The sequence below is a fragment of the Mauremys reevesii genome, linkage group 7 (genome assembly GCF_016161935.1).
Source record: "Mauremys reevesii isolate NIE-2019 linkage group 7, ASM1616193v1, whole genome shotgun sequence".
NCBI lineage: Eukaryota > Metazoa > Chordata > Testudines > Geoemydidae > Mauremys > Mauremys reevesii.
Window position 1 is genome coordinate 91,955,018 of NC_052629.1, and position 24,176 is coordinate 91,979,193.

General features: G+C 41.8%; 1 protein-coding gene and 1 long non-coding RNA gene across 5 annotated transcripts in view; one reads left to right on the top strand and one right to left on the bottom strand.

Moving 5' to 3' along the window:
- On the top strand, positions 1–23,853 carry FBXW12 (F-box and WD repeat domain containing 12). Of its 3 annotated transcripts, none has more exons than XM_039547437.1 (12): positions 1–338; positions 3,634–3,671; positions 5,541–5,704; positions 6,962–7,083; positions 9,150–9,359; positions 10,891–11,055; positions 13,188–13,395; positions 14,335–14,513; positions 14,597–14,724; positions 15,589–15,629; positions 18,920–18,971; positions 22,820–22,944. In XM_039547437.1, exons 1-12 carry the CDS (start codon positions 246–248, stop codon positions 22,866–22,868), a joined length of 1,449 nt encoding a protein of 482 aa, XP_039403371.1. In that variant the 5' UTR covers positions 1–245; the 3' UTR covers positions 22,869–22,944. The 3 variants fall into 3 exon arrangements, with proteins under 3 accessions (XP_039403371.1, XP_039403372.1, XP_039403373.1); XM_039547438.1 differs by having other exon boundaries at positions 2–338; positions 22,855–23,853; XM_039547439.1 differs by lacking the exons at positions 18,920–18,971; positions 22,820–22,944 and having other exon boundaries at positions 14–338; positions 15,589–16,073.
- Positions 15,588–24,176, bottom strand: part of LOC120409402 — a 16,714-nt gene continuing 8,125 nt past the window's right edge. The window contains exons 3-5 of one of the 2 annotated variants that reach the window (XR_005601288.1): positions 18,914–19,044; positions 16,275–16,413; positions 15,588–15,682 (exon numbers count right to left, since the gene is read on the bottom strand). This is a non-coding gene — a long non-coding RNA (uncharacterized LOC120409402). Of the gene's footprint in view, positions 15,683–16,173; positions 16,414–18,913; positions 19,045–24,176 lie in introns of those variants that run through there. The other variant, XR_005601286.1, reaches the window with a different exon arrangement.

The following is a 24,176-nucleotide window of genomic DNA, read 5'->3' on the forward strand; positions in this document are numbered from 1 at the left end:
CAGCCCTGGGGCAGGGAGCTGGCCGTGCCAATGAAGTATCCTGGGCGGCAGGGGCTGCGGCGCGCCGTGCCTAGGGGAAGGGGCTGCGGCGGTGCGATCAGCGCAGCCAGCTGACTGCCAGCCGCGCTAGCTCCGCCTCTGAGCAGCCGCCGGAGCTGAAGCAGGAAAGCGGGTCCGGAAGCGGAAAGACGCGAGGCCCAGGCGTGGAAGCGGCCGGGCGGTCCCCGGCGGGGTGAGGGCTGGAGATGAGCGCGGAGCTGCTCACGCTAGACGGCCTCGTCCACGTCTTCTCCTACCTGGAGGCACCGGATCTGCTCCGCGCCGCGCGGGTCAACCAGGTACCCAGCCGGGGGGCGCCTCGGCTCCGCTCCGCTCCAGCGCCCGCAGCCGCGCGTGTAGCGCAGGGGGTGCGGGCTCGTGTCGGTCGCACCCCGTTGGCAGGACACGGGCGGAGTCTGCCCAGCTCTGGGGGCCCGGGGGGGGGGGCTTCTCCCTTTCCCCAGACACACTGCACTGGGCGTGCCCTGGCGCTGGAGGAATGAACGGGCCTTTGCCAGCCTATTTCCTAGAGCTGCTTTAGCGCTTCTCGCCACTCCCGGCCGGGGGTGCCTGTCCCCACCGAAATAACACCGGTTCCTCCCCCCCCCCCGGGAATTCCCTGCCACTGCCCCTGAGCACGCCCCGCTGGGCGGTAAGGGGAGCCTGCTGCACAAAGTAACTCCCCGCCTGGCCCTGAGTCTGTTTGTTTTGCCTTGACGTTTAGAAACTCCCGCAGAGCGGCCCTGGCACCAGCTGTCTGAGCTGTGAACTTGACAGCAGGCTGGAGCAGGGGTGCTGTAACCCTGTATATAATGGAAATCACTTCAAGCCAGGGGATGCCCCAGCACCCCCTGCACCCGCAGTTCCAGCACCTGCGGGCTGGAGGAGCACCCCCAGGTCTGGAGACAACCATCAGGCCTGCACATAAGCGTTCCCTTCCCACCCTTCATGACCACTGGTAATGAGCCTCTCCCTTGAGCCTTTCTTTCATCTCCATTATCACCCCACTTTGATCCATGTTCGATGCTGCAGCCCCAGCCCCTCTGAGAGATCACACACCCACCAGCCTGCAGGTATTCTCTTCTCTCGTCTCTGCCATGGCAGAAGAATTGTGCATAGCATGCTATTGCATCCAAACTCCCTGTATTCCCTGTGCTTGCATCCAAGCCATCATGGGGGAGGCAACTGTGGCCAGAGGGGTGGGAGGGTCAGGATAGAGAATGAGGCAGGGGAGGATAAAAAATGGAGGGCAGTGACAGAGGCTGCTGCAGGATCTAACCTCTCCTAGCAACCACCATCCTGTTTCTGCAATGTGGAAGCACATAAGCTCTGGCCTAGCCCCATGCCTGCTCCTACTGTGTGGGGATGAGCGGACCTTGAAGGGGGAAATAGGAACTTGTTCTTAGGGTATGTCTACACTATGAAATTAGGTCGAATTTATAGAAGTCGGTTTTTTAGAAATCATTTTTATGCAGTTGATTGTGTGTCCCCACACAAAATGCTCTAAGTGCATTAAGTCAGCGGACTGCATCCACAGTACCGAGGCTAGCGTCAACTTCCGGAGCATTGCACTGTGGGTAGCTGTGAGTAGCTATCCCACAGTTCCCGCAGTCTCTGCCGCCCCTTGGGATTTTAGGTTGAGATCCCAATGCCTGATGGGGCAAAAACAGTGTCGTGGGTGGTTATGAGTACATGTCGTCAGGCCCCCGTCTCCCTCCCTCAAAGCAATGGCAGACAATCATTTTATGCCTTTTTTCCTGGGTTACCTGTGCAGACGTCATACCATGGCAAGCATGGAGCCCACTCCGCTCACCGTCACCGTATGTCTCCTGGGTGCTGGCAGATGTGGGACTGCATTGCTACATAGCAGCAGCTCATTGCCTTTTGGCAGCAGACAATGCATTACGATTGGTAGCCATCGTTGTCGTACTCCTGGGTGCTCTTTTAGCTGACCTCGGTGAGATCGATCAGGGGCGCCTGGGCAGACATGGGAGTGACTCAACCAGGTCATACTGCACCGTCTGCTGCCAGCCTAAGATCTAAAAGATAGATGGATACCTCATATATCAAATTTATATATTTGAGGCCTCCTGGAGGAACCTGACAGGTACCTATGTTGAGATGTCACACATCTTTTGAGAATCCAGATGCCATGTTTTAGGTTGACTTGAGATCAAAACTTTGCTTTGGTTGGCCCCAGGGTGTGGAATACTCATTACATAATATACAGGGGCGGCTCCAGGCCCCAGCACGCCAAGCGCGTACTTGGGGCGGCATGCCGCGGGGGGTGCTCTGCCGGTCACCGGGAGGGCGGCAGGCGGCTCCGGTGGACCTCCCGCAGGCGTGCCTGCGGAGGGTCCGTTGGTCCCGTGGCTCCGGTGGACCTCAGGTCCACTGGAGCTGCGGGACCAGCGGACCCTCCGCAGGCACATCTGCGGGAGGTCCACCGGAGCTGCGGGACCGGCGACCGGCAGAGCGCCCCCCGCGGTGTGCCGCCATGCTTGGGGCGGCGAAATTGCTAGAGTCGCCCCTGCCTATGAATGCTTGATGCGGCTGAAATGGCAATATATAAAGGTGGGTGAGTTGGTTTGGTTTTTCCCCAGAGGCATGTGTTTATTATGGCCACAATTGGCTCCATATTTATAATCTTTGTTCCTCTCTTTTTGCCCTTGTGTCATAGCTCCTCATTCTGTTCTTTTCATCTGCAGGTGGCAATAACCCATTTTAACGTTACAATATTAACCTGCTTTTCTGTTTTACTTGCTTTTACTGTGCTACTGGACTCAGCACATTAAGTAAATAGATGGTGCAGGGTGGCTGTCTTTAAAGAGTTATATAGCTTTTAGTATGGAGAAGTAAACACACATACAGATAAAGCGTGTGTACACAAACACTACGGAAATGTCAACAAAATACAATCTTGAACAGTTATCTAGCACATTTCTGAATCAGTAGTATACTCCATATTACTGTGTTCTGTATGACTAATATCCTACACTGAATTTGCAGTGGGTGGTATAAACTGATTGAATTGTTAGTAATCCTTTAAGATCTATACATTATATATATCTGATCACATACATTCAGCTTAATGGATCTTGTAAAAGTGAGGTTTTACTCTCCATTTGATGTTATTTCCGCTCGCAGCAAGTTAGTTGGGCGTTCTAAGCTTAGATGTTTATTGATCTTTCATGTCACAATAATTATTTTCAAATTTTGTGATCGAGCCTGAACTTCTTAACTAAAAAGCTTGCTAGGCCAGTCCTTGTACGTATGTCCAAATTTACAAAACGTTGTTCATGATTTAACCACATAATTCCTATAAAAATCAATGTAAAACTATAACCAATTGATCTGAAAATTCCCCCTTACTGTGTTGTGCTAAACATTCATACAAAATGTAAACTTAAAAAGAGTGATGATTCAAAGAAATTGGGGTGCAGCACAGACTTAGAAAGATTTCCTGGTCCCCTTCCCTCTCCATTGACTGATGTTATCTTCTCTTTTCTGCCGCTCACAGTAACACTGAAAAGTTTGAAACGCAGCTTTCTTCATTCTAAAGTGTCTCGTCTTTCTCCCTTCCCTTTGTAATAGGCATGGAACGAAGCCGCAGGCACAACTTCCCTATGGCGGTGAGTGCCCCTTTCAGTGTTTCAGGGAGTCCAGGCTAGGTATTGTTGACAAGCTGCAAGGTGATCTTTTTGGGGTAGAGTGGGCACTCTCTGGGGTTCCCTGCTCAGTGTCCCTCACTGGCATTCTTTTATAGCCACTTGCCTGGTACTTTTGCTTTACCTTTTTTAGTAGCCCTTGGTTCCCATTTTGGCACCTCCTTTCTTCAGAGGGTAGTCATTGGTGTTCCTGTGGGTGGGCTTTTTCAGGGGCTTCACGGCTACCAAGTTTCCAAGACCAGTCCTGCGAGGTGCTGAACATCAACCTGGGTGCCCTCACCCCCCGCTGACTCTGATGGGGACTGAGACAACCTCGTCTCTCTTGGGGCATCCACAGAATGAGAACCTGGAAATACTTGTGAGCCAGGAATTTTAACTACATAGTGGAAGAGCATACAACATGGTGGACAAAGGGCTCACAGGGTTGATTGTAAGGCATGTATATGTGTGTGCACACAGTTTTTCACCTCACCTTAGTGTTTGGAATCCATTCTCTTTGGCTGATATGAAACTATAGCCGCGTCATACAAATACCACCTTATTTAAATAACTTAGATTGTTACTGCTCTGCATTAAGGGCACCCCTCCAGTGCTCTGGGCACCCTGGATAATCTTTTAAAAATACAGTAATGAATAAGGCAGATCCATCTGTTACCCCAGGAGCAACGCAGTTAACTTATAGCTGAATTGGCATCCTTGTTAGCACAGCCTCAGTGTAGTCTATGACCTCACTGCTATCTTCTAACTCTTATGGAGGTTTTCTTTCTAAGTGAAGTACATGGGCAGGGTGGGGAACAGGGTGACCAGATAGCAGGTGTGACAAATCGAGACAGGGATGTGGGGTAATCGGCACCTATATATATATATATGAAAAAGCCCCAAATATCAGGACTGTCTCCTACAATATCAGGACATCTGGTCACCGTAGTGGGGAAGCTTCTGCTGCCACCAAGTGGGCTGTATCTATTCAGCAGACAAATATAGGCCTTTGGTCTGCAGGCTGGCATCTTTCATTAGCACATTTATTTTTAAATAAATTAAGAAAATGAATAAATTCCAGGACTAGGAAAGAACAGATCAGTTCAGGTTCCGGGAGAGTTTACCACTACTGGTTGGGAGCACTGGTGGGTGGGTGTTTACTATCACAGGGACATTTTAATTTTAGGTGGACCATATTTTGAGCTTACAAACCTTGTTTTTGTACAAATTCTTCAAAGGCCAGAAGAGGTGGGTGATATCTTAGAGGAAAAACTGGTTCTGAGTCGCATCTTTCCACAAGTGCCTTTATGGGGAGTAGAAATTGTGCTTTCTGGGCCTGATCTTCTGCCTAATAAAGTCAGTAGAAAAACACACACTGACTCAAGTGCTGCTGAATCACACTCACTGTGGGGATTGCTGTAAGTCTCTCACTGTCTGTACTTCAGGAAGTACACTTTCACTCAAACAGTTCTAGAATGCTTTCTTCAATGCATTATATGCAACCACGCTTCAAAAAAACCCAACATTTTCAGCATGTTGCAGTGAGCAAAATAGTGGAGACAGACAAATCGATGTTTGTACTCTCATTCCATGATGGCGGTTCCTTATTTCCATCTCTTCCTATTTCACAATGGTGACTGCAGTGTCTTATTTTGTGACTGGGGAGGAATTCCCTTTTTCTACTGATGCATCTTAAATTCCCCAAGTTAAAAAAAAAACAAAATCATGCTTTTATCCATGACAAATCTTTGGATGTACCCAGCGACATCCACCAAATGTGAATAGTTAAGAAAAGTGTTGCAGAATGACCATCCCCTACTTTTAACTGAATAGTGTCACCTTTATGTTTCATAGAAGGCTGTGCCTAGATCATTGGACCTTTTGCAATATTTCCAACCTGACTCCAGGTATGCAGACATGGAAACAGTACTATCTCCACCGCTCCAAACTTGAGCATGAAATGGCATCAGGTCGGCCATCAGCTGATTATATATGTCGGTCCATGAGAGGGCATAAAGGTATGTGAGAAAACGATAAAAAGAATGGTTACTTCTGTTGTTGTAAGGTGTTTTGTACAAATGGATCCAATCCCTCATGGGATCTAGGCAGACAAATGCTTTATACATTAGCAATAAAGACTTCAGCAGCCTGTCTAGTTGTTCCTAATTTGAACATGCATTTTTTTTACATGCAAATCCCACAAATCCAAAAGCTGGAAAGCTTTACTGGTACAAAACCATGAGGAAAATCTTCAGATTCAGTTGAAGAACCTTGGAAAATTGGCCTTATGGTATGATGGGGTGTGTACATTCTCAGAACAGGGCCCTGAACGTTTTAAAATTACCAGCTTCATCCCATAACATTTTGCAGAAAATGTCTTCAAAGATGGTGACATAAAACTAAACAAGAATCTCATCTGTTATTCCATGCTGGTTAAATAAATTCTCTCTTCACTGATAACTATGGCCAGATATTTAAAGGGACTTAGGTGCCTATCTTTATCTTTAGATACATATATACCTTTAAAAATCTGGCCCTATATCCTCTGAGTTGCATGTCACCTTCAGTAAAGTCCAAATTAAATAGCACCCACACATAAAAATTTAAGACTGGACTCTGGAGTCCGCACATAAATAAAAGTAGACTAATTTACTATATTCCCTTCAGATTGCAAGAAATTAAAGGATAAATTGCACTAACTCAATCCATGAAGACACTGTTCATGCATCATATTGTAAAACCAACTAGAATGCAAGTTTTGGAATACATCATATTTTCATTCAAACAGTAAGATTGTCAACAGTTAACAGCTTTAACTAAGGCAATTTTTATTGCTACCCAGGTATTATGCTGAAGAGTTGTTTGCTAAAATAAAGGTTGTTTAATCGTCAGTATAGGGGATAATTTGTGATTTATTTTCTCTCCTGCAGACACTTTTTTCTGTTTTTGCATGAAAAGTTTTTATTATTTTGGCTGAACATGTTTTGGATAATAACTTAGGCTACACTAATAAGTGAGAGTCATCACACTCATGAAAAATGGAACACTGTATCTACCGTTACTCTATCAGGAATAAACGACTAGGCTGTGTTTGAAAGTGCAGAATGATAATGTGCCGGGAAGCAATCCAGACCTCCCCAGATTTGTATCCCCATTCTGCTTAATGCCATTAGTCTTCTATTTAATGCTTTGCTGATAGGGGCCTTACTGTTCCTAGTGAGCATGAAATCAGTTGATGGTCATAGTGATATTTTTGTTGTATTTTATTATTGCAGGTAAAATAGTTGGTATGGCTTATCTCTCAGACAACGAGCACGTGTTTGGTGGTGGAAAGCTGAGGTCTGTGGTTTGCACTGCATCTACGGATGGCACTATCCGAGCATGGCAGGTCCAAGAGGTGGGATGCATGCTCTTTACAAGTCCAGTGTCACAATCAAGAATATTTCTACCATCATTTAAAAAACAATGATGCATCCTACTCCTCTTACACGATTTGTTGTTCTAGAATAGCTCTAAATCATCAGAAGGCAGTAGTTAAAATACAGGCCAAACATTGCCCATGCTTTTTAATTCAAACTGAGTGAACTGTTCCAAAAATACAGATGCCATAAGATGGCTAGTATGTAAATAAGGAAGGGGGACTACAGATAACCCAGTTTTTGTTCCTAGTGTCATCTCTCTAAAGTTATGCAGGGGGAAATCATGGCATTTTTTAAAGTATAGAAGAGAACACCCACTAGTTTGAGTCTTTTGGGCCATACCTAGATCTTGAATCTTTTTCCCACCCACACTCCATAATGGCCCAACCTCATCCTTCCTTTTTATTTATATAAAAAAATACCCCTCCTATTATTTAATTTCATTTCCTTGGCAAGAGCTAATTCAGCTTGACTTTTAGCAATTCTCACTTTATTCCTCCATTTTTCTATCTTCTACAATATAGCTTTGTTTGCTGACCAGCCCCTTTTTCCATTCCCTATAAGCTCTCTGCTTCCTCCTATTAACCTTTCTTGAGGTGGCTATTCATCTGGAGCCTTTCTCTTCAAGTTTTGCAAATTTCAGATTGTTTTTGTATAGCTGATTTGAAGACGTTCCAAGCCTCTTTTGTATTTAAGTCCTTGAGCTCTTCTCTCCAACTGACTAACTAAATACCTTACTTTCCCAAAGTCATAGAATGTCAGGGTTGGAAGGGACCTCAGGAGGTCATCTAGTCCAACCCCCTACTCAAAGCAGGACCAATCCCCAACTAAATTCCCAAATAGCCCCCTCAAGGATTGAACTCACAACCTTGGGTTTAGCAGGCCAATGCTCAAACCACAATTATGAGAGCCGGAGCATTGTAAACATGGTTGGGGAAATTAGTGCAATAATATGGCAAACTTCTATGTTAGCTGATGCCAGTATTGGTAGCATTTTCCCCCCTCCCCCCTTACAAACCTTTGGCATGCAGTATTACACACCTACATTTTGCATGCCTATTAAATTGTAAATCAATGGACAGTGACCCCTAACATCAGTCATCTGACATGCACACCCATTTTTTGACTGATTTACAACGCTGTTTGTCACTGTTGAGTTCAGCCCAGGACATGACCCTTGGGAGCAAGCAGGTGCAACTCTGCTTGCGTCAGCTGACCTGAACAGAATTGTGCCAAGGATGAACTGGGCCACAAGAATCAAATCTTGCAATAGATGACTTGTGGAAGTCTGCTTGGTCTCAATTTAATTCTTGTGATCATTAGACCACTTCAGAAACCACCATCCATTTTGCCAGACTGAAATGCTATTGGCAGTTCCTGCTCAGGAGAGACCCAGGACTTGAGTTACAAAGGGTATTGTATTGTAGGTCCAAACTGGTAGCATAGCAAGGTAGCAAATGTTTCTGTGTAGTCTGCCTGCATGTACATGTGGCTCTAAAATGTGCTTTTAATTCTCAATGCAGCCCAGTTTGTGATGGTACCCTAAAGATGGTAGGGACAGTAAAAGAGAATAGGGAAGAAGGAAGATTTAAAAGCTATTGCAGATTCTTGCTATCAAGTGGTGGTGAAGAAGTTGAATTTTCCAGTCCTGTGGGCTGCAGTGTCACTGGGTGTGGGGAGAAAAAGTGAGATGTGTGGTGCAAAGGAAACATCCAATTATTTAAAATGTCATCTTTGGAAAGAGCTTCTTGGCTGCAATTTAGGATTTTTGAAATACAATGGAGTAAGCTGAGTCACTATTAGAATCTAGTGTGGGAGGAGAGTTCTAACAAGGAGGAAAATAATGGCTATCTTGTTAAAGGAAAACTATTTCAACCCAAACACTGGAAAATACCAAGCAAAATGTTATTCAAATAAGTATTATTGTCAATGGTATATACATACAAAAACAAGCAATGGGGAAAAAAGGGATGCATTATTGATAACAATTTAAATCTATTTAAAATGCCCATAAGCTGGCACCTAACTGCATATTTTTGTTCAGGGTACACAGATATGGTCAAGTCCATCCCAGGAAGTGCCATTTAGAAAGGTTATTACTGTCCCAGAGTACAAACTAGCCATCAGCACAGACGCCCGTGGAACCATCAAAGTGTGGCATGGAGAAAGTGGGGAAGAGCTTGCTGCATTCTCCACATCATCATCCTCATCCAGTTTGGTTACCTACTCAGTGAACAACAAGCCCTTCCTCACTGTAAGTAAACCAAGGCGACTGTAAATTAATGACCACTTCTCTAACAAGATCAGCTACACCTAGATATGTGCTCACTTAAAATAATGAGGAATACGCTTCTGATATGGTGCATTTTAAGCACTGGGAGATAGGAATTAAAGGTGCATAAAATTTATTTAAAGAGACTTCAGGTGAAATCTCGGACCCATTGGAATCAATGGCAAAACTTCAATTAACTTCACTGAGGCCAGGATTTCATCCTTGAATAGTCTGTGAAGAATGCATTATTCTGCACTGGATGATCTATGTTCTAGTGCTTCATCCAATCTCATTTCAAAAGTCTTCAGGGATGGAACTTTAACCACTAGACTGTGTGGATGTGTCTCTTCCAAGGGCTTTAGTTCTCACAGCCCGGAGTTCTGATTTTTAGCTTAAAATTGATTATTTTACTAACTTCATTCTTTTTCTGTTGATTATAGCACAGTCATGCTCCTTTGTGTTTATACCCTTTTGGAGACTATGAGATCCCCTTCAAGTTGCTCCTTACCCACATTCTACTTAGTTCTTCTGATCTTTCCTCCAGGCCCTTTAATCATTTTTGGTTTCTCTTCCTTAGACTCCCTTGAGTTTGTCTACATCTTTTTGGAACAAAGGATCTAGAACACAGGAAAATGCCACATACTAAGTGTTTATACAAATGGTTGTAATGTACATCTTCTGCCTTGCTATTACAATGGAGCAAATACAGGCGTGTGTGGTGTGGAAGTGTGTCAGAACAGGACAATAGAATTTGTGCTTATTTTGGCGAGGAATAGAAAAAGGCTTTAACTATAGTTGTCTTTGTGGGGATTGTTTGGGAAGTGACTGTTTCAGCCCTCTGTGGAGTTAGTGCTGCTAGCGAGGGGATGAATACTGCTCAGTCCTGTATTCGTCATAACTGCCGGCAGTAGGGTTAATAAGACTGAATGTGTATTATAGTAGTTCAAAGCTACAGCATTGTGCTATTGCAGCAGCACTTGATGGACTGGTGGAGAATTAAATTCCCACTTCAGAGAGTGAAATCAAAGACTCTGAATCATTAGGAAATATCTCTCCACTGCCTTTTGCTTCTGCTGCTCCTGATACACAATACATGGAAAGCATCTGATTCACCACACTACGTATAATGAGGTGGTTCTACCTCCACAGGGTTGTGTTTATCCTGTATGCCAACTGCTGTAAGAGCATCCGGAGAGCAGCTGTGATGACCCCTAAAAATGGACTCAGCTTTTTTTTTTTTTTTTAAAGTTCAGTCAACAGTAGGAAGTTTCCTTTTCTTTGGAATGGACTATGTTGGAGACTCTGTGCTATGCGCATCTTGATGTGAGATACTATCAGCACCTGCCTGAAGGCTAAAGTGTATCACTCAAAGTTTAAATTCAAATGAGACAAAAATGCTTGATGTCATGAGCACTAAACCTTCTGATTCATATAAATTCTTTTATTTTTTTTTTTACAGAAGCTGGGATGTTGTATCCATGTTTCTTTCTTACTCATATTTTCTTTATTGTAGGCATCCACTGCAGGAGGTGTTATCTATACGCTAGAAGTTCCTAATCTAAATCAGGTTTCATGTATTACAGCATTTCAAAACTCTAGCATTGATTTATTACTTTGTTCACCAGATGAGCAATGGCTAGTTGCTGGATCTACGGAGAATGCAGATACATCTCCAAAGGTACAGTATGCTATTAAACCCTCACATAAAACTGGGAGCTGTATTTAAATATAGGGTCTCTACGTTTTAATATAGTCTCTCGCCTTCCTCTTGATCTATTGGCATATCTTACTGAGTGACTAATGGACTCAGCAGCATTTATATAGAACAATCTCTACCTCAAAGTAGGTAAACATTTATTCTTCCTTTGTTACGTTTTCCTAATTAACTTAAAGATTTTGCCCTTCCTCAATGAAGTGCCCAATTTATTTTATCCCATAAATCTTAATGGCATTACACATAATTTATAATGCAGCTTTCTCTGTTATGAAACACTCTGCTTGTAATGCAACAGGCTGAATTTGAATATCTAAAATGCTGCATTTTATATTTTTTGTGGTGCAAGTAGAGCCATCAATGTAGCAATTTTCCATAGAATCTAATACCTAATGTGAAAATTAGAAAAATAAAAATACCATAGAAACTTTGCTGGAAGAGTAAACAAATAACTTGTTCTCAGTGCTGGGCATCTGATGCACCTAGTGGTTATTACCAAGCTCCTCATCTTTATGGAATGAGAAACCTTACAACTGAATTTCCTTGCTAACGGCTAGGTTCAGCTAAATTCCAACAAGACACTTTTCATCCAAATTTCTTGATTTGTCAAAACCTAAATGGTTTTTTTGGAAAGGGGTTGACTTTGACAAATTGACATTGGATTCCTGCCTGGTTTTCTGCCAGCTTGCCTATGTGGACTTCCCTGGATTCAGGACCCCATATCTTCCAGGCCAGTTACTTCCCTCCATTGCCCAACTTCTGAGAGCCCTGGCTGGGACAGGAGCTTGAGAGTCAATGCTCCCAGTCAGTTCGCCAGGTAGGCTACAGAGGACCCAGGGTGCATCTGGCAGATGCAGACTTACTGACCATTCTTTTTCAGTTTCACTGCTGCCCACCATTAAATAGCAGCAGTGAAACTGACAAGATGCTTAACTGACTAGTCTGGTCAATTTCACAACTGCTATTCAGTGATGGGCAGCAGTGAGATAATCATTACTTTCATTAGCAGCTGTCAGGGTTTCCAGTGTCCCCATCTCTACTGCAACCTACCAGATGGGCAGCCAGGGATCCTAGGGAACACATCTCATTTTGGAAACACCATGTTTCAGTGTTTCTGAAACAAAATGATGTGGGATTTCAGTTCTGTAAAAATTTGAGGTTTGGGCATTTTTGTCCTAATTCGGGATACATTTTTTTCCAAAAATAAATTTTTGCAGAAAATGTTTCCCAACCTGCTTTGAACTCATCCTAGATTCATATTTGCTTGAGAGATTCTACCATAAATTAGAGAACTTGAGCAACAACAAATTTTCAACCGTCCTCGACAGGTTAGATTGTTTTAGAATGGACACTGAAAAGTTTACTAGAAACACCTCACAAAATAATAAACCAAGCCCAAGTCATTTGTGATCTTTCTTTGTGCAAAAAGTGCCACTTTCAGCAGTACTCTGCTAGTGTCCTTCTAGTCAACACCCCATACACACTTTCTACATGCACATTTTAGCACAGCTGCCTGTTGGACAAAAGGAAAGTGGACTGGAATAGCAGAGAATGCTGTCATTAAACATTCAGATACACTGGCAGAGCTGTGTAAGGAATGGCCAGGTCTATACTGCCGGGCTAAATGGACCTAAGTTACACAACTCTGACTATGTGACTCACTCTTAGGTCAACTTACTGTGGTGTCTACACTGGGCTGGATTGATGGGAGAAACTCTCATCGACTTACCTTACACTTCTTGTTCCAGTGGGGTACCAGAGTCTACAGGAGAGCAAGTGGGGGTCAATTTAGCAGCTCTTCACTGGACCCACTAAATTCACACACACACACCCACCCACTCCCTGTGGAGACAAGCTCTATGGCTCAGCTCAGCCAGGTCCTATGCCATACTATCACAAGCATCAAACTCTCACTTTTCATTAAGACAGTGTCGACTTTCAATAAACCATTGAAAGTTAAACTTCAATAAATCTGATTTAGCAAAAAGCTTTTCTTAATGGAAAAAATCCTTAGCAAGAATTATAAAGTCTAAGGTTTTTCATAGGTGGTACTGGAGTCTGAATAGTATATTTGTCTTTATTTTTCCCCACACCAGATATTTTATACAGATTGCTTGATTAACCCAGCAGATGAATCACCTGTATCTGGTTCGCTGCCTGTCAACAATTGTGCTGTAGCCTGCTGGTTACCAAAAGCACCAGCAAGAATAGCAGTAATGCAGCAAGATCGCATGTCAGTTCAAAGGATCATCACAGTGTTTGATCTAGCTGTCAAAAAGTCTAAATATAAAATGGAAGTTCTAGGTATGTTTTGCTAACTCTTGCCTATTAACAAGGAAAATGCCACATACAGAGAAGAGAAATTATTTTATTCCATTTGTGGTTTTTTGGTGGTAATCAGAGGTGTCTACTATTATAGTTCAGGATACAAACTATTTTATTTTAGGGATGGAATTTTCTGTAGTTGGTCTCTCCCAAAAGTGATTTTTTTTTTTAAATGTAGGTAAAATCCATTTACTTGTTATAGGAGACTGGAAAAAAACAGTTGTATTTGTTGCAGCTGTTCTTCAGGAACTATGCTAGCTTACTATTGGCTTCTGGTTGCAGTTTGAGGTGTTTGAAATTGATTTGTAAAGCTGTACAACATAGCTTGTGTCCTTACGGCAGCCAACAATTTCCCCATCTACTGTCCCAGCACTCAGGCTCAGCTAGGGCACACGGACATGTATGTGTCCAGAGGTACTCAACTCTGGTAACAATCACTACCACTGCACCAGCAGAGCCAGTTGACAATTAGGGTATAGTAGCAGCCCCCCCCCCCCCCACCTTTTGTTCTCAAGAAGTTACTTAAGGGATAGGGAGAGATGTTTTTTCCCCCTTGTAGTCATTATGCAGGATGCAAAAGGATAAGAGGCTAAATTAAAATATACACATGGTCCCTGGTGGGCAGAAAGTGATTTCAAAAGTCAAGGGACCCTTATGGAGAATACAGCCTGCAGCCCCTTTTGTAAAAACAGGGCTCCTGTCAGCTGCTTTTCCTGACTAACAATGTAGCACTATCACAAAGGGAGAGAGAAATGCATCATGGGATGTTGTAGGTCCATCTCACCACCTTTGAAATCTCTTCCCCCCTCCCCAAAAGCATCAGAGAAGGAGTTTCTTTTTATAACTCTTTACTGCAGATTTTGGTAGAAGTGATTTTAGAGTTGAAATATAATCTTTGAAGTATTTTCTTTATAAAAGCTCAACAGGTTGCAAGTTTTACACTACCAGAAAGAACTTGGACCACACCAGTTATGAAAGGACATGGAACAGAAACAATTCTTCTAGGATGTGGATCAAACTTGGAACTATATTCAATTTTTGGGACTCAATTAGAAGCTTTCCAGCATCACAATAATACAATCACTTCGATCTGGGTGGTATGTCTCTCAACTGTTTAGTTCTATTTTTTGTTGCATTGTTTACTGTTCTCTAACTTCAGTATTTTATTTTAAATTGGAAGGATGCTTTTCGTGTTATCACATCATCTTTCGATCTCTCACTCCGTGTGTACACATGGAAAAAAGTAAACAAAATCTCTTCACTGACAAGTCGCTATTACTTACTAGGGGGAACCCACAGATGGTCAAGGTAAGACAGCTCAGGTGGTAACTAGATAAAGCTAGCAAGTTGTGATATAAATCAAACCTTTGTTTATTATGATTAACTTGCTTCCATTTACAAAAAGATGAGGATAACTCAGTACATTGAAAGCTTAAGTGACACTGGCAATAGCTGGGGCAGATTGTCACTACAGCTGTCTCCAAAGGGGGGGGAAGGGTCAAATGTAAGTGAACTTTTTGGGATACTTTTTTGCATATTTTTTCTGTGCATCCGAAGAAGTGAGCTGTACCCCATGAAAGCTTATGCTGAAATAAATGTTAGTCTCTAAGGTGCCACAAGTACTCCTGTTCTTTTTTTGGGAATAGATTGCTCTACTGTTCAAACAACTGTAGAAGATAAATGGCTGAAGGCCATGTCAGCCTTCCTTTTATATGCAAAATATTTTTAGTGAACTGAGCATGTGGTTTTTGTATTTTAATAGTATTCTTTTGTATAAAAGTCAACTTCTGCTGTAAACCCTCCTTCAAAAAAGTCATACCATTATATTTTAATTAGTTGGGCCTTTGCTAGTCTTGATGCTGCGTCTAACTATGTGTGAGAAGCTGCAGTGTAGTGTAGTTTAAACTCCAGGAGGAGCTTATGCAACATGCAGGCTCTCCTCCCCCCCAAGCTTTGAAAGTTTAGGGTGCCGGTCTGGACTATTTGACAGTTAGGTCACAGGGGGGATTCTGCTTAGGTACATCTGGCTGCTAGATTAAAATATGGATCTAATGTATGTGTTTAAACTTTAAATTGTAAAAGATCCTAACTAAAAGGAGACATGACTACAACTAGCTGCCTGTTACAAAGTTTTCAGTTTAACATGTTTTGTTCACAATTTTTCCACAACAGGGGCTTTACGGATGTGGCGTGTGACAACATCAGCATCGTAGGTGTGGTGGCTGAAAGTGATGAAACAAGTATTTTAAGAGCATATTCCTTTAACCTGTAAACAGAGAAACATTTAATGATCCTTCATTTTAGCTGCAGTTTTAGGTGTTTGCTTAGCAAAGCTTTTTTCTATTAAGTACAGGGCACTATGTAGGGAAAACATAACATACTGCTAGTTCGCCATAAAGCCTTTAAGGATGAACAAAGAGCTGTTCCCTTGGAGCACCCCCATTTTAATAGAAGAGATGCTGATGAGCACCATGAAGCTAGGTCCTCTCAGTTGTGGGGGTGAAGTAAAAGTCTGTAGCAGCCAAAAAAAAATGCTACCACCCCCCTGGCATATAAACTTCAGTATATCAACCACAATGTTTACTGTACTTTATCTAGTCTAATTATGGAATTAAAATATTTCTTCAAAAACACACTTTAATTTCAGTAATGCCACCACTATTTATATTCTAGCCTTTAGAATGCAGTACCTCAATAAGTAAGCCTCGCTTTGCATTATGAAAATTGAGGTGCTCTTACCCTAAATAAGAGTCATACAACAGTTTAAAATTTATTGGATCTGCAACAAACAGTACAATTAGTCACATGGAAAATACTCAAATTAAAAAAAAAATACAAGGAGGAAACAATTCTTGAACCTGGTTCTGTCAACAGTGTGGTTCAGTGCAACATCTCCTGGCATGGTGTTTTATCCAGAAGATGTATGATATTCTGTAAAGTACAGAATTAAGTACTGACTATCCCTAAGTAACATAGCAGGGGACATCTTTTCCACACCTGCAAGATTTAGACCCATGTGAAGTCTTGCAAAAAGTATGTAACTCAGCTATAAATGTACATTGCAATGGTGTAATCATGGAAGTATTTGTACTTTCACACATCTACAGGAAAGGACCACTATATTTCCTTCCATTCTTGTGATTCATTCAACATTTGTTTAAGCTGGTTGCAAGTCTTAAAAATATCCCACATATCCATGATCAATAAAATCAAGCTTTAAAACTCAACCATTTTAGATATTTGAGTTGTCATTAGGAACCTAAGCACTGAGTACTTTAAGAGAAGAGGTACATCCCTCACTTTTAATAAGATCATTAAAAATCACCTGAGTTAACAATATACTTTAACTCTTAATTCAGTGCTGGAAAATCTTAGCCTAATCTTGAAAGGAAGGTGAGAGACTATTTTACCATATTACACCCCTCACTTTTACACTAAAGGAGCAAATAGTGTGTTCTGTTTGTCCTCAAAAGCAGCACTACAGTGCTGCAACCTTGAGGTTAGTACTGTACATGGGTTGTCAGAATGAGTCTGTTGCTGCCACACTTAGTATCATTAAATACTGGTTTGGCTTATACCAGTTTTTTCTTCACATATCAAAGCCGCAGAAGTTTAGACTAAGCCAAAATGGTCCTGTTGCAATAATAAAGCCCTAAGAAAGGCAGCAGGTTGTATAGTTAACTCCTTGTGAGCAAAATCCCTGCCCTAAAACTATGCAACCTACTACCTCTTCCTAGGAGCCCACTGTTTCTTCTGCAGTTCTTCTATTTAGCAGCTGCACTGCGAAATCAGCTGTTAACTTTTATTGCAGTTTCTTTTGACTTTGTTTTCAGATATGCATATACAGTGACTTTTACATTCATTTATATGTCCAGGTAACTTCAGCTTTATTTGGTAATATTGTTTAAGTGAGGAATGGTAGATCAGTTACAAAAAGTTGTCTCTAGACTAAAAACTTGATGACTGAAATACTGCTTCAGTTTCACCTTAATTAAGCCCACTACCACTTGTTCAGTAAGAACAGCCTCTAAAATTATCACTTATCAGGTAGCTCCTTCTCCAACACAATAAACTAGTCAGGGTTTAACCGTTGTAGGCAGTGAGAAAACAAGTTTGAGCCTATGCCATTTAAAATAATAAAATGTAACCAGCTGAGATTTACTGGACAAAGAAAACCTTCTACAGCTCATAACCCCCGGGAAGGTTAAAATAGGCATCAGGGGATCATACATCCTACACTCTGTTTGGGATTACCCTCCCATTTAGTAAGGTGCAAAGAAAAAGTGGAGAACCACTAACAATCTCACTTCCTAGCATTGGGGGGAGGAGAAGTGGAGGGAGACAGAAGTGTTTACACAAGGTAGTACTGCTGAAGTCATTTTCTCCCCAATCAGTTTACTGGCTACTAGGGCTACATGCTGTCAGGGCAGCCATGAATTTCAAAACTTGTGTAGCTGTCTGACCAATTTAAGTTAAGATTAGTAATGCAACAGAACACATTTGAAAGACCATTTGTATATAAAATCAGCAACACATCACTCACCTTTGAAAAAAATTCAGTACAGTAGCCAAATGCAATGTTAGTGTGTGCCATATTAGCATTTAGTGCTGTAAATCCAGCCATTCAATCACCTGATATTTTACAGGCTTGAGTGAAAGTCCACTCACCAACTGTAAATTCAGGATGCTCAACTAGCATGCAAAGGAACTGCAGATTTTTTTTACTCCTCGGGGAAGGCAATAGATTGTATAGTTATCTCCTGAACAGGGTAAAATAACTACCCTACAACTATACAATCTACTACCTCACTCCGCTAGAGAAATTTGTATGTAACAGTCCTAGTTTCAGGAAATATCGCTTAGCTGCACAGCTATCCAACTTTGAACGAGTTTTATCTTATGGCACCAATTACCACCACTAGCATTTTGCTTAATTAGAAATTCAAGAGCTTTAGTTTTTAAATTACCCCATACAATATACAGTTAAGATGAAATCTATTCTTCCATACCTGTGCTGCTCCCCTAAAGAGAATTTAAAAAAAAATCTAACTTGAAAATCAGAATGGTAAAGAAACGGACTTTCCAGGGATAAACAAATCCAGACATTACATATCAACTCTGCTATGCTACAGAAATGTATTTTCTCTGCCCACAAGCCCTTTGAACTACAGAAGTTCTGAAGAACTGGATAATAAGCTTTTAAAGTGAAAGATCTGACATTGCTGATTTTCTGCTGCTTTAGGAAAGACAGTAGATTGTATAGTTATCTCCCAGTTGTGGGTATGACCCTAAAACTATACAACCTACTACCTCATCCCACAGTGCAGGCATCTTCTTAGTTCAGATGTAGAGGAAATGTTGTTTTACCAGAGAAGTTAGCTGCAAGACAGCATCTATATTATACATAAGTTTATCACAGAGAAAGCTTCCCCTTGCCTCATGCAACAAGTCACTTAGAAAGATTTTGACCTCAGACTTTTTTTAAAATTATACCAACCATTAGGGGCTCTCGAGACTTCACCTCTGGATAGACAGCAAGATGCAGAGCAAGAAAGGTATCTAAAACTCAATTCTCTTTTAAAAATGTGAGTTAAATTACAATCTTCTTCCATAGATGTAATCTCAAATCTGAAAGTAGAAGAAAGACAGTCTATCAGAAATCTTACATACAGACCTACACATCACTTATTCCTCATGAATTAATAGTAACAGTGGAACCTAAAAACCCCGGGCTTTCTTCAGCCATTCTTCCAGTTGTACCAGTGTAAGGGCCTAATGCCTATAATCTAGACCAAATACAAAATGTAATACCATGAACTACCAATGTTTTAAACTGATTTAGCGTATGGCAGTTAAATGCTAACTTTAAATCCAACAGCACAAAAGTACGACTTTGCAGTATCTCAGTGAGCAAATTGTTAAATTAAGTTCTTGGGGGCCAGAAATGATCTTAATGTACAGCATGCAGCACAATATAGCGTTGATTCTGACTGGGCCCCTCTAGGCACTACAATATTAGTTCACCTTGTTTCTCCAAAAGCAACTTAAATGTATTTAACTTTGAAAAAAGGCAGACAAGATGTACTAATTCATTCATGGTAAACTTAAAGCCAGTTTCCACACCAGCACTTCAGTTGACCATGATAGTGAACACGTTTGGGGGGAGGAAAAAAATCCAGTCAAAATGTGTGCCAGGCAGATATGTCTGGTTTAGAATCCACTACTTGGCAAAGGCAGCTTGAAAACAGGGAATTGGGAGAAAAGCTGATTTATATTTGGAAAAACATACAACAGCCTGAAGCAAGTATTTAGCAGTGCAGCTTTCCAAACAGTTCAAATACTATGCATTTACTAGATTTTCTTCACAATTCTAATTTAAGATTCGCAGACAAGTCTTCAAACAAAGCCTTAATAGAACAGCTCCCAACACGTTAATGTCCTTGCCAAAAAAATACAGCCCATGATCCAGTCCATTTATATACAAACGGATGACATTATTCCTCCATGAACAGCAAACATTAAAGCAAACAATGTTTCCAAATTCTTCAATTCTGTACCTTCATTTGTACAAATACTGACGAATTTTAGTGGATTACTTTTAAGATTCTACCATACATTAGCATAAACCCCAGACCTGCTTTCATGAACCTTATTCCTATCATAATTTAAGAATTTCATTGCACAGATGGGCATACCCTGGTGGTCCTAATTCCCAAAATGGAAATAAATTTGAACAGTAGCACTGGGAGAAGATCAGAAGCTATTATACAGCTCTGGCACAACCTTATTTAGATTAGCTCAGGGCTGGCAAAGATCCTGCAGTCAGATGTGAAATAAAATATGTGCAGAAAGACTAACAAAATCATGAGATTCTTTGCCTTTCCATATGAGTTTTCACCAGCAAAACAGAGAGCTGTACAAAGGTAACTTGTATCCAAGACACACAGTCTGCTGATGCCTTCTCAGTGCAGTGAGGTGAGCCAAACAGGTGTAGCCTGAAGCTGTCCCTCTATCACAGGGATCAGCAACCTTTGGCACATGGCCCACCAGGGTCAGCCCCCTGGCAGGCTGGGCCAGTTTGTTTACCTGCCACGTCCACAGGTTCGGCCGATCGTGGCTCCCACTGGCCGCAGTTCGCCACTCCAGGCCAACGGGGGCTGTGGGAAGCAATGGCCAGCACTTTCCTGCAGCCCCCATTGGTCTGGGACAGCGAACCGTGGCCAGTCAGAGCCACGATCGGCCAAACCTGCAGAGGCAGCAGGTAAACAAACCGGCCCAGCCCGCCACATGCCAAAGGTTGCCGATCCCTGCTCTATCACTCACTGAGACAGCGACTCCAGTGGGCTTAATGAAATCCAAGATGCATAACAAATCTGCAAAAGCACGTCTAAATTTCTACACTACACCCTTAAAATCCAAACCGGTATAGAGAGTTTTAAATGCTTCTAAAATTGTTCGCAACAACATGGCAACATAGCATACCAAAAACATGAACTATAAGAGTAAAACTGCATTACTGGAAGTCCGTTGCTCTAACTCTTATACACAAAGTAGACACTTATTGGAAATTCATATTGTAAATATTGTTGAAACCAGTGTGACATTTTCATAATTTTGAATTACAGAAATTAAGACAACATATTGGCAACCACAAAAAGCATGCAAGGCTCTGCCTTAGTTTTATTTCTGTAGCTACAAAATTCCCATATTAACTTGTTACAAGAAATTGGGAGGCTGCAAATCATTTCCCCTCTCCATCTTTTCCATCACTAGACTAGCTTGCTGTTCCTCAATATACAAGTGCCTGTAGTTGCTTTCAACTCAATATAAGAAAAAACATTTTCCCCTTACAGGCACTTTTTGGTACAGTAACTCCACACTTAAAGTCATCCCAGTTAATGTTGTTTCGTTGCTGATCAATTAGGGAACATGCTCATTTCAAGTTGTGCAATGCTCCCTTCAAGCAGCATTTGGCAGCTGCCTGCTTTGTCTACTGCTTGCAGGAAGAGCAGCCCGTTGCAGCTGGCTGGTGGGGGCTTGGAACCAGGGTGGACCAGCAGCCCACTATCAGCTCCCCGCTCCCCTATGCAGCGGCTGCCCCTTCCCCCACTGCCATGTGCTGCTCCTGCCCTGTCTTGGAGCTACTCCCCAAGACTCCTGCTTGCTGTGGGGGGGAGGGAAGGAAAAGGGGGGCTAATGTCAAGGTGTCCCCCTCACCCCATCTTCCATAGAGCGGGGGGGACACACCAGGGCTCAGGACAGAGGGAGCTTGCAGCAGCTGCGGTCTCAGCAAGCTGATCTAATTAACAAGGCAGTGTTCTTAAAGGGGAAATGCACATATCTCCCTCCATTCCTGCTGCCTTGTAGAGTGAGAGAGTTAACCCTTGAGGGCTCAGCTAATTGTTAGTTCATCATTTAACAGTAAGGGAAATATCCCACCCTCTGACTCCTCCACCTCAGCCAAGCTTCACAATTATCATCACTGTGTACTAGTACTCAATTGTTTGTTTAAAACTGTGTGTGTGTGTGTGTGTGTGTGTGTGTGTGTGTGTGTGTGTGTGTGTGTGTGTGTATAGAGAGAGAGAGCGAGAGAGACAGACACTCTTGTCTGGTGAAACAAATTTTCCTGGAACCTAACCCCCTCATTTACATTAATTATTATGGGGAAATTGGATTTGCCTAAAGTTGCATTTTTCAGGAACTTAACTACAACGTTAAGTGAGGAGTTACTGTATTACGTCTAAGGTCAGACAAACCATACCTGAACAAGGATGTAATGAAATTTAACTCTTTCTAATATACTACTTTAATAGTGCATTCTGTCTTAGGGTCTTAAAGCGCTTTAAAGAAATCTCAAATACCAGCATGAGTATGTTCATTCCTCATTTTACCAATGAGGAAGATGCCATTGGTCATCATACAGCAAGCCAGAGTGGGAAGTAGACTCAGTGTGACTCCAAGTCTTACAGTCTATCAGATTATACTTCAAGATAATAGCTATTGATTACCTGCTGCAATAACTGGCCACAGACGATGGTAGGGCAACCACCACTCATTTCCTTCGCTCTTTTGAGCTATATATTTAATCCAACATATCAGTGCTAATTTCCATTTGAATGGCAAAAGCATCCTATGTTTGTTATATTATCCAGTTGTGAAAATAAATATGCATCACTCAAGATACTGAAGTAAAGTCCATTTTTTAAAAATGATTGTAAATGGGTTTCAGTGGCCTTTAAATCTTAATGAATTTTATTCTTAATGAATAATACTCTTTTGGACTATAATTTAAACACCGGTATCTGAAATGATTTAAAAGTTTTCTCTGCTTTCTAGAAGTCCAGCACCTTTTAATCCTCTGATGGGTGAAGTTGTGGATTAATTCTCATTGTTTTTATTCCAGAAAAGTTCCTATAAATTCCAATTTCCTTTTCCTAGGGAGAGAGACTTAGAATTTACTGTTCCTGACTAGAACTAGGGTGGCACTACAAGAGCAGTGCAATATAGAATTGATGACTTCCTCTTCCCCAAACCAGATGAAAGAATTACATAGAGAATTTTTGTATTTTGGAAGTTTAGCAAATACAACTTCCAGAAAATGACAACCACATTTTAAAATATCTCAAGAAGTTTTATAGCAAATGTCTTTATGTATGTTTATGAAATGCAGGCAGACTAAGAACTCAATGTAAGAACAAAATTCAAGTTCTAAAAAAAGAATAACGAAGTGTTTGGACTTTCAATTTGTATTTGTACAGTTATTTGCCTGAGCTTGAGATGCACAAGTAGTAAATACCTACAGTATAAGCAGTCACACCTGTAAGTTTTGCATTCTATAGTCAACTTGTGATTGTCACATTTAGTTATAGTGTATTTTAAATTAACTGAAATAAGTGAAATACAAGTTCCACAGGTCTTAATCTTCACAACTATAGAAGTGAACAAGCATGGTACTGTACTGAATAAGCAAGATAAAATGGATTAATTTATATTTTTATGTAGGACCAACGGGGTGCAATGGGCAAGTTTACTGCTCATTACTCTGCTCCAATGGGAGTTGCCTGTGGTCATCAGGTGCTGTTTCTCCCCTGCATATAACTTCACCAGGTGATGATCCAGGACAATCCACCAAAATCTCAGACCTCCCCATTCCAGCTGCAATAGTCAGCAGAAGTGAATTCAGGGCATCCTAGTCTCCACCAGACCAGCAGGATTCCCTCTAGAGCAGAGTTCTAAGCTTCCAATCTGGGCTTTAATTTCAGTCCCAGATCTCCTCTAGAGCAGCAGCTCTACAATACATTAAAACCTCAGAGTTAAACGCCAGAGTTGAACTAACCAGTCACCCACACCCCTCATTTGCACAGTTCTGGTTCCAATCAGGCAGCAGCAGAGGGGGGGGAAAGCAAATACAATGCAGTACTGTGTTAAACGTAAACTACTAACAAAAATAAAGAGAAAACAGCATTTTTCTTCTGCATAGTACAGTTTCAAAGCTGTATAGTCAATGTTCAGTTGCAAACTTCTGAAAGAATAACCCTAACGTTTTGTTCCATTACGAACATTTTAGAGTTATGAACAACCTCCATTCCCGAGGTGTTCATAGCTACAGTAGAACCTGAGTTAAGCTACCCACAAATCCAGCCATTCTTCACAGTGCCACTGGGACTCATTTGCACATCAGGTCCCACCTGACTACCTTCAGATTGCTTCTGCTATTATTGGGACTTTTTTTACTTGAAAGATGGATAAGGAACTGGTTA

Coding starts and splice junctions, on each gene's coding strand:
- FBXW12 (XM_039547437.1), top strand. CDS start 246: ATGAGCGCGGAGCTGCTCACGCTAGACGGCCTCGTCCACGTCTTCTCC. Junction 14,514..14,596: donor CAATCACTTCGATCTGGGTG/GTATGTCTCTCA, acceptor TTAAATTGGAAG/GATGCTTTTCGTGTTATCAC. Junction 18,972..22,819: donor CAAGATGCAGAGCAAGAAAG/GTATCTAAAACT, acceptor TTTTTATTCCAG/AAAAGTTCCTATAAATTCCA.